At 39.9% G+C, this 14,546-nt stretch overlaps 1 protein-coding gene across 25 annotated transcripts in view; it reads left to right on the top strand.

The window, feature by feature from the left end:
- The window catches only part of CFAP20DC (CFAP20 domain containing), a 238,260-nt gene that overhangs the window by 187,166 nt on the left and 36,548 nt on the right, over positions 1–14,546 (top strand). For 14 of the 25 annotated variants that reach the window (XM_042929831.1, XM_042929850.1, XM_042929830.1 and 11 more), the window contains 2 exons: positions 3,772–3,833; positions 10,263–10,701. The exons of 2 other annotated variants lie outside the window; for them this stretch is intronic. In XM_042929831.1, the coding sequence (XP_042785765.1) occupies positions 3,772–3,833; positions 10,263–10,605 (405 nt within the window). In that variant the 3' untranslated portion in view covers positions 10,606–10,701. Of the gene's footprint in view, positions 1–3,771; positions 3,834–7,672; positions 7,698–8,564; positions 8,635–10,262; positions 10,702–10,787; positions 10,910–14,546 lie in introns of those variants that run through there. 9 more of the 25 variants (XR_006199908.1, XM_042929841.1, XM_042929840.1 and 6 more) reach the window with 4 other exon arrangements.

Here is a 14,546-nt window from a genome sequence, read left to right as displayed (position 1 = left end):
GGATCTGTTCCATTTCTTTGCTCATCAGCATATCAGCGTTTTACGTAATGATTGCTCGCTGCTACGTGTCCAATATATAATATATTGGCATTTCAGGTTCTTTATACTTAATAGCTCTTAATTTGTTCTGATCTACACATTCATTAACTTCTCAATTCTCTTTGGGTGTAATGAGTTTTCTTTTAATTCTCTTGAACTAAAAAAGGTAAGGAGTTGGTTGTGCTAAGCTGCAGATAAATCTGATGAGCAGATGTTCTTATACCACTATAGAAATGATATATGAAAACTGATATTGGAGTCAGTGTAACACTGAAATGTGTGAGGAGTTCTGTGTTTAGTGACTATGAAAGTCACCCCGTGAAATAAACTGCCCTCGTTCTCAGAGTGTTATCTATTATATCTTATGTTTGTCCCAAATTTAACAATATGACAAAACTTATTGTCTTTAATTTTATTTTTTTATTATTTTTTAATGCTTATTTTATTTTTGAGGAGGGGGAGGGGCAGAGAGAGAGGGAGACACAGAATCCGAAGCAGGCACCAGGCTCCAAGCTATCAGCACAGAGCCTGATGCGGAGCTCGAACCCATGAACCATGAGTTCATGACCTAAGTCAGACGCTTAGCCAACTGAGCCACCCACCCAGGCATCCCTGTTTTCTTTCATTTTAAACATAAAGTGACATTTCATTAGGAAAGAAATCACATGAGTTTTATTTACGGTGAGGAAGTAGTCTTAGACGTCAGATAAATATCTCAGACCACTTTTTTTTTTCTGCCATAAGGTGAACTGAGTTTGTCATATTTGTTTTCAACAACTTTGGTATTCACCACTGTAGGTGAACCTGTGAGCTGGAGTAAGCACTACAACCTAATGGTTAAAAGGGTAAACTGTGCTAAACTGGGTTCACATTCTTACTCCACTATTTCCTGGCTGGCATGACCTTGGGTGAACACCCAGTGCCTGAATTTCCTCTTCTTTTGGATAGTCATTAATCCTGTCTGTTTCACAGAATTGCTGCAAGGAACAGAGTATGTGCTCAGTGAATATCAGCTAGTGCTGTTCTTATTGTCATAGTTATTGGTAGGTATTGGTTGCTATTCTTTTGCTGCTTCTTATGGTGTTAATAGCCTGAATATGGCTGAATTCCAAAGCCAAAAAACCAATTTTATTTTTTTAACCTGTGCTTTCATAGAATATTACCTACCTAGAAATAGTGCAAATAGGTTTACTGTTGCATATGTATCGAAACATACCTATTTCCATTTGTGGATGGAGACATGTGGCTTCAGACAGCCCATCACACTTCCCCCAACCCCACCCCATCACATTCAGAGAGCTTTTAGAAACCATTAGGCACGTTCTCATTCATTCTGATTTGGATCTAGGAAAACAAAAAGACCTCACGCTAGTGAAAGCACTGCCCTTTCAAAGCATCAAAGCAAAGTTATGGGAATTGAAATATCTTGGAGGGGCTTTTTAGCTGCATCATTGCCATGATCCCTTCCAGTCCCTGAGTCTGATCATGCAATAGGGAGACATGTACAGAGAAAGGAAATTGAGGCCACCTGGTTTTGGGACCCACCCCAAAATAAAACGTTCTTCCTTCCCAGACGGAGTCACTAGCGTTGGGGGTGTAGAAGTCAGTTAATAGCAGTTATGTGTGTAAGTCAGAATGCTCTGCCATAATATGCCATCACTAAATTGAAGTTGGTTATTGAATAAAATATCTAGGGGTGACAACTTGGTAATTCGCTTTCAATACTAAAAGTTAAATTAAGGAATCAGGTATTCAGACCGAGTTCCCTCACCCTACAATTATTTTAACTGAAATTTTTTCCTTTACCTTTCTGTCCATTCCCATCAGCAATCTTTACTACTTCAAAACATTTCCACTGGTTATTTTGCTTGTTTGTTTTCTAACACTAAGAAACCACTATTCATGGGAATCTTTTGTTGACTGTGTTCTTTTTCACTCCTTGTATCACTGGATCAGTTTTTTTATATAGACAGGAGCAGATGTGGAAAGGGTCAGTCTGTGTAGTCTTAAGTGAGAGCTAAGTCACAAACAAGATAGGATTCTGTAGCCGTTTCTATTCTCCAGAGGGTGGAGTAAGTCATTTGGAATAAGGGGGTTGGAGACAGGTGTAAATAGAATTAATGGTATAAAATTGAGAAGATGGAAATTTGCTGAATATCAGCACTGTGGTACTTAGAGAGTTATGGAAAGGCCTCTGGAAGTGAATCAGGGGAGGCCCATTCACTGGAGGCCGAGTACAGCTGAAATACTGGACGAATACCAATGAACAGATTATCAAGAGTATTTCTGCAACCATGTGAGATGCTCTAGAGAACCCGTTAGGCCCTTTGCTTGCTAATTCCTTTCTCTGCTGTGAAATAATAAAGCCTAAATCATAAAACTAAATTTCACTTGCAAATTGCTGGAAGTCTTATTTCTCCAGTGAGATCAAATATGTCTTATGACATGTTTTTCCTTCCACTGTTTTCCCAGCTGTTGTTTCTTATTACTGAGATGGTGATGCATTGATATCGGTTCAATTACCAAAGTATCTGAGTGCATTTAAATTCATGGTGCATCACAGAGAGTCAGGCTAAGTGACTGTGATTATCAGACAGGGTGTTTGATTTAAATTAAAGGAACACTTCCAAGAGATTATTTATAGAGGGAGACAGTTTACTCCAAAGAATTCCCATGACCCACATCTTTAATATTTTAGGACCCGTTAAAATAAGAAGTATGTGGAAAATAAGGAATATGTGCTCTGTATGTACAGGCACCATTGCCATACTGTTTCCCTCAGTTGGAGTCAGCCCTGTGGGGCCACATTATGGGTGAAAAAGGCTTAACACCAACGCTGTTGGGTAAGGAAGTAATGGAAATCCTCTAAATGCAATTCAAAAATATATACCAAATTCCAGCTTGTAATAAAATGAGAATGTTAAAAAATGATTTTTGTATTAGAATTACATGGTTGTTAACCACATGAGAAAAATACTGCAAGCTGATGTTTAAAAAGAGATATAGTGGAATTCTCTCCCTTTATAGAACCAAGGAAAAACATCAAATTCCATTGGAGGCAAAAGTTTAAGGCTTATTTGGGGATGTGGTAGTTTAGTGGTGCTTTGAAATAGTAACTTAAATGTTTCTTGTGGAGGGAAAAGTTGAGATTTCATATTTTTCTTAGGTATTGGCACCGTTTTGTTTTTTGGGGTTTTTTTTCCACTTTACTGATTAGTGCTTGAGGTTTTATTATGCACTTGGGGAAAATGACCACCTTGACCTAAGATTTACCTGTGTAATTCCATTAGTGAACATTCAGGCTATCCTTGCAAACTTGCTAACATTGAGATATAAATATATATACCCTATCTCTGGGTCTCTGAGTTATTGCTGATACTTGCTGTGCAACATGAGCTCCATGAAATATCTTCTATTTTACTGTAGCTGGAAATATCAATGAATGTTAACAGCGTAAAAATTCCACAGGGAGGAAGATTCCACGTGTGAATTTTACACCATAGATGCGATCTAGTGCAGTGACTGGCCATTAAAATAACGTGTGTTTTTCTCATGTGTACCACCGTGTTATTTGCTGGATCTCCCAAAACAGCCTTTGAGTCTTCTGTAAAATAAACAGCCCCTCCTTGCAGATCGTCCCTCAGGAAAAAATGACAGCACTGAGAGTGCATGTGAAAGTATATGTAAAGAACAAACACTGATTAGCACCTCACAAACGTTTTCCTTTTACAGCCCGTCAACCAGGGTCATCATTATCAGCAAGAAATGAATCCACCTTCTCCTTCTAATCCCCGGTAAGAATCATTAATAAGCTAAGTGTCCTTTAAAAAAATTATTTAAAAGATTGTGCATGGTGCCTGTGTGACTCAGTCGGTTCGGCATCCGACTTCAGCTCAGGTCATGATCTCACAGCTCATGGATTCAAGCCCCACATCAGACTCTGTGCTGATAGGTCAGAGCCTGGAGCCTGGTTCAAATTCGGGGTCTCCCTCTCTCTCTGCCCCTCCCCTGCTTGTTCTCTCTCTCTCTCTCTCTCTCTCTGTCTCTCTCAAAAATAAGTAAACACTAAAAAAATGTTTTTTAAAGATTGTGCATTTTTCTTGTTTTCCCAAAATTGTTTTCCAAAACTTCCAAAGAACTTCCAAATTTCTTTTCCTTAGGAGTCTAAGTTCAATCTACTTTTTGTTATTGAGAATGTGGTGTGATGGTTAACAATCTACCTGGGTTTAAGTGACACCTCTGCCTTTTACTAGCTGTAAGATTTTTGAGCAAGCCATTTAACTCAAGGTCACCCAGGCATAATAATTACCCCATACTTTTGGGATAATCATATGAATGAATACATGAAAAATTCATAGCACAGTTTTCGGCACACAATGAACTCTCTTTAAATGTTAATTTATTTCATATTATTCTATTTGCATAGATACTTGATTTTAATTGGTATGTAATGTTTAGTACATTTTAGGCATGAATTTTTTTGTATTATCTGGTCCCTTTAAATTTATCAAGATAGTTTATATCAGTTCAAAGGCCATTCTCTTGTTTTCAAATTTCAAAAGCTAATAATCTCAAAACTATTTCATTATTTCAAAAATGTCATTGACATTATGCATCATTTGTCAATATAGAAAAACCTCATTATTGGGGCATCTGGTATCTCCCTTGGTTGAGCGTCCAATTCTTGAGCTCCGCTTACATCATGATCTCATGGTTGGTGGGATCAAGCCCCACGGCAGATTCTGAGGTGATATCGTTGAGCCTACTTGGTATCCTCTCTGTCTCCCTCTCTCTCTCTCTGCCCCTCTTCCCCGCTCATGCTCACACATGCACATATCTCTCTCTCTCTCTCTCTCTCTCTCTCTCTTTCTCAAAACCTATTATTTTAGGCTCACTAAAGACAAGCAAATCTGAATTTGTGTTTTGAAATATATGTAGTATTAAGTGATTTTCTAAACTAAAAAAAAATTATCAGTACAAATCCTCATCACTTTATCACTATTTGTTAAATATTAGGGATTTATTGAAAGTCAGTCTATCTTGAGCTCCACCCACAGGATCTTGGTTGTTATAACGAATCTCATTATCAAGCCCTCTCACCTATACTGTAAGAGGTCCCATCGCCATGGAATGGACCAAAACACCAGTGATAGTACAGTAGCTCTGGCTCTAAAGTGTAAAGTTTATTTCAGAGTATCCAAATTAAGACTCATTGGTTGAACATATCAAAAACAACTTAGCTAGTATTAAAAGAGAGACAGACAAAGACAGAGAAAGGGAGGATTTTTCAAGTAAGAATACAGGGCTGTCTCCTGGAACCCAAGGGCAGCCAGGCATTTCCTCACTCCATCTCTGCTTGCTTCTTCCTGTCTGTTCCATTCTGGTCTCAAAGCACCAGCTTTCTCTGTTTCCAGTCACATAGGGCTGTCTGACAGCTCTTGAGTTTATGTATTACAGTTCAAAGTACAGTTCAAAGTACATGCCCAGCCTGACAATTCCTACTTTCCAGGAGAGAGAATGTGATTGGCCTAGCTTGGGCCAAGTATTCACTGTTGGTCCAATCAGCAATGAACAGCCAGCCAAGCCATGTAAAACTGACAGGAGACCACCTACATGGTTCATAGGACTTTTAATGGGGCCCAGAATATTATGACATAGGCAGAGTAAATGTTCTTCATTAGTAATCACTTCTCAGTGTTGCTGATCTATACACATGATCTGGTCATTCTCTCATGTTATCTAGTAGGGGGAATTGCCACTATCATAAGTAGATATAATACAGAGTTCAAAATTGAGGTCGTAATTTCAGTGTATATAAAAAGATGTTTTAACATTCTGAAAATCAGTTGGCTCTTGACATGTAAAATGTGTCTCTTACAATCCTTCAGCTCATAAACATTTTTTCTGTGTATGAGTAAACTTTTAAGGTAACTGGAAATCCAATGTCAATCCAAATTATAAGTAGTCAGAATTTATAAATCTGAACAAATGAAAAGTGAGACTAAGGCGTGTTAGAAAGTGGAGGCTTTTGTTTCCATAAAAGGAGAAGGAGGACCTAACTCTCATCCTAAATCTGCTGTTAACCCACCATATGATCTCAGACAAGCCTCCCAACCCGCTCAGACCTCACCAATAATATGAACACGTATTTAAAAGAAAGGATTTGAGTTACATGCTCTCTTAGGTCACTTCCAGGTTCCTGATTCTGTGGCTTTGATGAGATTCATTATAGACTTTATGTAAGAAACCCAGTTCTACCATCAGAGGGACACTGCCCTATATAGAAAATACATCTCATAATGTTGGATTAATTAGTGTTTAGATGTAGTAATATATAACCTTAAACATCTCTTTTAATATTTGATTCCCAAAGATATAATATAGGAAAATTCACCAACCTAACATACAGCATATTTTATTTAGCCAATTAAATGTTCATTCATTTAGGGAAAATTAATTTACATTTTTACATAATAAAATAAAAAGCCAAAATCCAAAGCAAAAAGTAAAATGCTGCCAACCCCATTTGCCAGCAGGTTATCCAACAGTTTTCTAGAAAATTATTGTTTAGTTGTTCAAAAAACTTGCAGATTACATGGTTTGGCTCTTGGCTCCATAAATCCATCAGCTTGGAAGAATTGGCAGAAAGACATTATTGGACCATAAATAAAGACAATGATAAAATTATAAGGTCAGCATAGATGATCATATAAAAATGGGATAAATTGAATCCTGTAATACATGTAATTTAACTTAAAATAGAAAACTATGATTCTTTTAAGGTTTGTATTTGCTACATTTCTTACAAATAGATCTCACACCTAGACCCTAAACACAAAACTTTAAAATTAAACTTTAAATTTAAATGATACTGATAGTAAAGATGGAAAAAAAAATGTAAGAAATGAAAAGACAAGTTTCCAAGTCTGCCCCTTGGATAAACAAGCATCTAACCTGAATCCCAGATTGAAAGTTCTGCCTGCAAAGGCTCTAAACAACACACAAGAGGCAAGTAGTCTCTTCATTTCCTGAATTAAGTGCAGCTGTGGTCAGAGTAATGCAAACATGATGGGGAAGGGGACATATATGGATGCAGGTGCATCGAGAGAGCATGCGGGTGCCCTGTGGGAGGGGAAGTGGCCACACCAGCTTCAGTGACCTATCTGCAACTACTCCAGAGACCTAAGAACCTAAGATTTGTACCCACACTCATTCTCATACCCACGCACATACATATATTTAGAGAGTCAGTTTCCAATTGGCTTAATTAATGTAACAGAACGATCAATATCTCCAAAATCTTTCATTTACCTTTTGCTCTGGGAAGATTCTTATCTCTGCAACATAACTACCTTCTTAGTTTTATGTGCTTCTGATTAAGGTTAAAGATAGCATGCAGTCCACAAAGCAGACAAATTTGGGTTTTGAAGAGTTGACTCTAGGATGCCAATAGCTAAAACACTGCATATATTCATAGATTGTTTTCCTCAGAGTATAAGAATCTACTTGCACTCACAGGGCAATGCTTGACATTGGATGGAGTGGGGATACAATGGTAATCATTTCCTGAGAAATTCACAGTCTAGGAATTGAAATACACATGGTTCACCTCATCCTATCCCCTTGTGTCTAGATTTTCCTAAAGGCAGCATCTCAGCTTCTGGGGCCCTCGCCCCCAGTGTCCACCCACACTGCCGTTTGAGACCGTGACAGCCTCTATGACAAGGTGCAGACATAGCTAACATAATCTAATACAGTTTAGAGGCGTGTTGGGTAGGAGGAAACAATTTCACAGTTCATTCATGTTGAGAAATGTTTCCTAGCATGTAAACTTACCTGCTACCAAACGAATGCTGTTTGCAGCCTTAAGTCATTTATTGTAAAATGCCATCTATTGGTTTGTGGGGTTTACAGCTGTCCCTTAGGCACATCCATTTATGTGTTTATGTAGATTCTTCAGAACAGTTTGAGATATTTGTGTTCAGAAATGGGTTTTATAAAATAAGCTGTGATTATATTCTGGTTGTCTGTTCATGTGGATGGAGTCGATAACCAGTCTTTCATTTCAAATGATGATTGTACTTGGTATGTTTACAACTCATTGGAAAATTAGGGGGAGGAGGGAAGGTAGTCAAAGGCTCTGTAAGGTTCTCAATGTTTATAGAAATAAACACTTTAGAAAATAATTCCTGAATGCCCAAACAGTAATGAATGGCATGGTTTTCTGAAGTGTTTGCTTTATGATTTATCGCCTATCTGTAGTTTTTGTTTTTTTTTAAATGTCACTGCCGATTGTGTTAAGGCTTGAATCCTTTGCAGCTTTGCCACATGTTTGTGTAATATAAACATACTTATAACTATAATTAGATGATAAAGCCCTGCGGACTTTGACAAATGATTAATAACCACTGACCGCAGTTCACGCTGGCTCAGCCAGCCTGACTGAGGCAAGCTGGCCTGTCATCGTAACCTACAAGTACTACTCTGGACCGATCGCAGTGGCTTCATTTTTCTTTTCTCTCCAGTTGTCAGGACTCACGTCTGATATGCTGCTCTGTTGCTTAAGCCTTTTTTCCCCACCAACACAAAAGAGAGAAAATGTATAAATAAATAAAATTAAATACAGAACTTGAATGCCATGTTTCTCCTCAAATGATGAAGTTTGAATCATTTTAAAACAAGTAAATCGGATTTTTAGCAAATGTTCCTCCTTCAGACCAAAGCACAACAAAGGATTTCCTGATTAGCTGTGCAGTTTCTCTAACTAGTTGTGTTAACTGTTGTTTTCGGTTATCTGCATTTTTGCATTACATCTTAAGGATCCGTGGATAAAACCAAAGGCACCAGTTTTTAGTTGCATCCTTACTCTTGTTAGCTTCAGAAAACCTGTCCGTATCAGCGACTCTCATTTCATACCCCCATCCCCAGAAATTCACACCTGCTCATCTGAGGACAGAGATTCTGGGTCCTTAGAGCCCCCAGACTGGTTGAAGCTCCTTGACCGTCATTGCTGTTGGAGCTCCAAATTCCCTGAGGGCAGGATGGCATCATGTTCTCTCTCCTGGTGCTGTTCAGCCGGACTGGCAAGTTAAATGTCAAATTTTTTCCCTACATCTTGGCAAGAATTACCCTTTCCTCTCCTGAAAATAGGATGACAGTGGTATTACTTTATTCATAAGCAGGATAACACTGTGTTTTTAGGAGAGGTTCTTGTTTGGATAGAGTTTAAATCTAATTTCCATGCGTGTTCCACTCCCTGCTGACCAGAGATCCCTAGACACTGATAACCATTAGAAAGGCCCTAATCTTTAATATGTGGTATACTAGGTATTATTTATACAAGCTATTTAATAATAGCTTCCAATGCCTTCCATATTCTAATGACTCTGAAAGTTATATGTCCAGCCCTGACCCTCCCGTGAATTCCAGATTCATCTATCCAAGCTGCCAACTTGACAGATATCCACTTGCATCTCTAGCACATACCTCGAATCCAAGCATTGGTTTTCTCTCCCTCTACACATCTTTTTTTTTTCTTCCCCATCTCAGAAAATGTACCATCATCCCCCTTTTACTCAAGGCAGAAACCAAGAGTGCTCCCTGCTTCCTCACCCTGACCCACTCCATGTCCTTCCCCAGCAGGTTTCCTGGTGATCCCTCCACCGAAGCGACACCAGACCCAGCCGCTCTCTCCACTGCTGCAATCCCAGCCCCCATTGCCCTCACCCCTTACCTGGACAAATGCCATGGCTTCCCACCTGCTTTCTGTGCTCCTTCAGCCCCTACACTCTGTCCCTACTCAGCAGCCAGAATAGTGGCATCACATCTAAACTTGAGCCAAGCATGGCCTCATGCAAAACCTCCCAAACGTTGCCCACTGCCCTTAGGATCAGATCGTGCTCCCCACCCTCAGTGCCCACCACCCAGACCATGTCTCATACCCCTGTGAACCGTGTTCACTGTGTATCAAACACCATGGCCATGTCCCTTTTTCCTGGACACTCCAGGCTTGCTTCCACTTGAAGAGATTTGCATGAGATGGCCCCTCTGCTTGGAGTTCCCTTACGCTAGAAAAGACCCTAGATAGCATCTTCCTTCTGTCATTCAGGGCTCCATCTAAATGCCATCACCTCAGAGAGGTCCTTCCTTAGCAGCCAACCTAAAATAGCCCCTGTCCTGTCAGCCTCATGACATCATCTTTTTTGTTTTTGTTTTTACCACAGTGCTCCTCACCACCTGGTATCTTCTTGCTTGTTTGCCTGTTGTCTACACACACACACACACACACACACACACACACACCTCCAGAATACACTGGAATGTAAACTGCTTGGGTCTGGGGACTTTATCTCTCCTGCTCACTATATCCCTGGCTCATCAAACAGTGCCAAGCACAGAGGAGACGCTCAAGAAATATGTATTGAATCTCACAAGAATGAATTTCCCCATCTCCCTACACCAGCTGCCTCACCATGGATTGAACTACTAGCTGGAACCCAGAAAGAAACACCTACATACTTTCCTCCCTTGAGGGCCAGTGGGACCTGGCCCTGTTCCTACATGTAGTAAATGAAATCTCATGAAATTGTTTTAGATGAGCCCTTAGAAGATAGCCACAATCTAAAGTCTCCAATAAAGTATCATTTTAAACCTTTCAACAGAGACAGTTTTCTGAAATTGAACTCCTGTGTTTTTTTTCTGTATTCTTATTGGAAATTGCTCATCTGTATTTGCCTACACAAATACAGATTTTGTGGAGCCAGGTGCCACTTGCCAGAAATGTGCTTGGGTTGCCCCTGCTGCAGAAGACGTGCCTAATCCTCACCAGGCTAACTGAATCTAGACATGTATGCGGAAAAGAAGCAAAAAGGTACATAGAGAAACAGACAGAGAGAGGACTTGAGCTTATGGAGCTTGTGCCTTTTAAATTCAAGGGACTCCTGCCCTTCCTGCTCCCCAAGAGGTTTTCAGTCCACTGGTTGAAGCTTTACAACAGACTTTAAAAACAGGGGCGCCTGGGTGGCTCAGTCAGTTGAGCAACTGACTTTGGCTCAGGTCATGATCTCACAGGTTTGTGAGTTCAAGCCCCACATCAGGCTCTGTGCTGACAGCTCAGAGCCTGGAGTCTGCTTCAGATTCTGTGTCTCCATCTCTCTCTGCCCCTCCTCTACTCTTGCTGTCTCTCAATCTCTCTCTCTCTCAAAAATAAATAAAAATTAAAAAAAAAAAACACATGATACAAAGAGACCCAGCTGGGCCCCTGCCCTCCTTGGTCTACAGCAAAGGCCCAGCTCAGAGTGGCCCTACCCTGGAGAACAGTCCAGCTAAAGGCACTGGTAGTAAGCCAAATCCCTTGAGAATCATCTTGCTTCTCGCCTTTGACCTCTCTGCCCCTAGCGCCACTCCTAGGCACAACTTCGGGGATACCCTTCCCGTTGGGTTCCAGCAGTTCACTAACAGAGCTGGGCAACTGGTGGTCCACTGCCCCATCACTTCTCCTTCCTCCTCCCTTGGCACATGCCCAGCCCACTTTGAGTCTGGCTCTGACCATTATTATCCCACCAGAGCCTGTTAGCTCAGATTGCATACCTGCTCCCATCACCCTGTCCCAGGCCCTAACTGGCTGGCACCCCTGCACATCTGAACAATACTTCTCTTTCTTCACTTGGCTCTGCTTGCTCATTCTGGCCCTGCCTGCCTGGGCATCTGCCGACCCCATTCTTCAGTTTCTCAGTTGAAATGTCTGCCTGCTCTCAGACCAGATCTCTCTTGGGCCCACGGGACTTGGCATTTCAACCTGAGTTCACTTGTACTCCATGAGAGAATCTTAAGTCATGAGGGCTGGGGAAATACTCATCAGCATTTTAGTAATTGTCGTATTTTCCAAAATTGCAAACTCAAGAAACCCATTTCCGTAAGAGTCTAGAACAACAGGTTGCATCTTCTACCCCTCACCTCCCCAAATTAATCCTGAAGTGATGGATCCCTGAAGACTCTTAGCATTTTTAACTAGCGGAATGAAGAACTCCTTCGGTCACCCAGGCCTCCCCAGTCACTGTTATCCATCCGGATGATGAACTCAGATTACCTTTGGCCCAGGGTCCAATGTAAAGAAGGTAATTACCAAAGCAATTATTTACCATTCTAACATGTTACCGTTTCAACTTTTAATTAAAAAATTCAGCTTTTCCTTCTAGAGTAATGAGCACCTTTAAAAAGTCGAAGTACTAATTCCAGTTTATAACATTCACCTCTCTTCTGTCCAAGGGGGAAGGGAGGGGATTGTAAGCTGAGGTCCAGGGTAATGACATGAACTGAAGAAATGGAAGACCGTAATTATGGTTAAATGGCCATAGCCTGTCACATCCATAGACTCACTGTCTCATCATTCATCTTGCAACCCAGTGCAGAATACTCTCTTTGTTATTTTACAAGGAACCCTACTACAGTAGGAGAGGACTGAAAGCATGCGCAGTTCAGACCTTCAGCAACATTCACGTACACCTACTATGTCCACAGTGCCTTGGAGAGGCGATTTTCTCATGCCCTCCATGAAGTCATGGCCCCCCAGCGCTGCATGTCCTTGAGGCGGGGTGTGAATGTTTTATGTGTGGGGGTGAGCCCCTAGCCTGTCACGGAGAAGTCACAGCTCTTCCAAACCTGCACCTACTCACAAACTGTTTTTGTTGGCAGTGGGTTCTATTTCTTCCCAGTAATTATTTTGTTTCACTTGTTAATGAAAAACATTACACTTTGAAATTGATTAATGTTAAAACACACACATTTTCACTCTAACAATATATTATGTTTACCCGAGTTTACAGCTTCATATTTTGCTGTTCATTACCACATAAAAACTCACTCAGTATGATAAATACCACGAGTCAAACGTCCGTCCCGTTCAAAATGACTTAAAGGAGAAAAGGCAAACAACGTTCAGCTGATTTGATTGAATTAACACTAACATTATTGTTCTATTGACTCTTTCTTGTCCATTGATTTTTAAAAGCCTTTCGCTCCCTTGCCATCCATTAAGACAAATCAGATGCAATTTGGTGCTCAGGACAAGAAAGTGCTGTTGGGTGTTGGATGAAAACGCATGGAAAAAAAATTATGTCTGTGCTGAAACAGAACCTATTAGAAGGCTACTGCTCATATTTTGCTGTAAACATCTTCCTTGCTTTTGACTTTTGAGATTAACAGTAGTGACCTTTGTTTTAGTGTGTGAATGCTTGTATCAGTAACAAGTGAAGCTGAAGGGTGATTTGTAGAGGATGTACTTTATCTCTTATTTAAAGATGAAACTAGCTGGAATTTTACATGTTCGCCTATTTTTCAGTCCTTAAGTCACTCTATTTGCAGAATTTATAGAGTAATAAGCAACTGAACCAAAGCAAGGGAAAAGGGGAGCATAGCATTATTTTGTTGAATTAATAGGGAACAGTTTTGAAACAGCAGAACCGTTTGTATTATCAAAATAGCAATGAGCAAGAAACCTGAGATCTGGCCTGGTCTGAGGTCAGTCAACGTCATGATAAAAAGTGAAGGTTTCAGCTTAAATAAAATCACAATGTGGCCTTCAAGTAAATGCTGGTGTTTATGCTAATGAAGGCCTGTCTTTTGCAGGGAGAAATTCATCCCTTAACTACTAAATGAAAGTTTCTTTTTTTTTTTTTTTTTTTTTGTAAATGATATATATATTTTTTTTTATGCCTAGGGGTGAGGCTCAAAGGTGAAAATCTATTTGTTGTCCACTAGCACTGGAAGAAAATTCCACTATGGTCAGTGTCTTCATGTGGCGAAGGGTACACTTACCTTGTGTTTACCATTTGCCCTCATCTGACCTCTTTAACACTTTTATTGAAACCTGAGATTGCCTTCATTTTGGAAACACTATTAACTCCCATTAAGAGTCCAGAAAAGTTGTAGTTTCTCCTGTTGGAGTAATGGAAGAAATGGGAAACAAACAAGAACAACCACCCATGTGACATGCTCTAAATTTGCTTGTGATTTGCTAAATTTCAGTGCTAGCAAAAAAGCAAGTCACAGCAAGGCATACAGTAAATGAAGATATTATGTATTAGAGAAGGGAATGAATCTGTCACTTTGACGGATTGTGAGGCGAAGAGCAGATTAACAGATTACTCATAGTCAGAAGGCAGCTCAGTGTGAAAAATGTGCAGGAAATGATAAGTGCGGGTTTGTGCTGATTTAATGATATTTTTAAACTACAATAACACTGGTAGTATAATATAATAAAGCACTTTGCTTGCATTTTTAAATCATCAACATATTTCTAGTTTGACCTTAAAAACATTTTGGACCATTCTCTATTAAAATATATAGCTTTCAAAATTAGAAAAAGGTACCATCTGAAATATCACGGCAATGACCTTACAGGAAATTGCCTTTTAAAACCAGTTCTTTCCTAAACTAGCATTTGTAATACAAATTTTAATTATGTTTTTAAGTACACAAACACCACTCTTACTTTTTTCTTTGAGCAT

Source organism: Panthera leo, chromosome A2 (assembly GCF_018350215.1).
Source record: "Panthera leo isolate Ple1 chromosome A2, P.leo_Ple1_pat1.1, whole genome shotgun sequence".
In the NCBI taxonomy this organism is placed as follows: Eukaryota; Metazoa; Chordata; class Mammalia; order Carnivora; family Felidae; genus Panthera; species Panthera leo.
The sequence above is the reverse complement of the archived record's forward strand: the minus strand, read 5'-3'. Positions and strand labels throughout refer to the sequence as shown.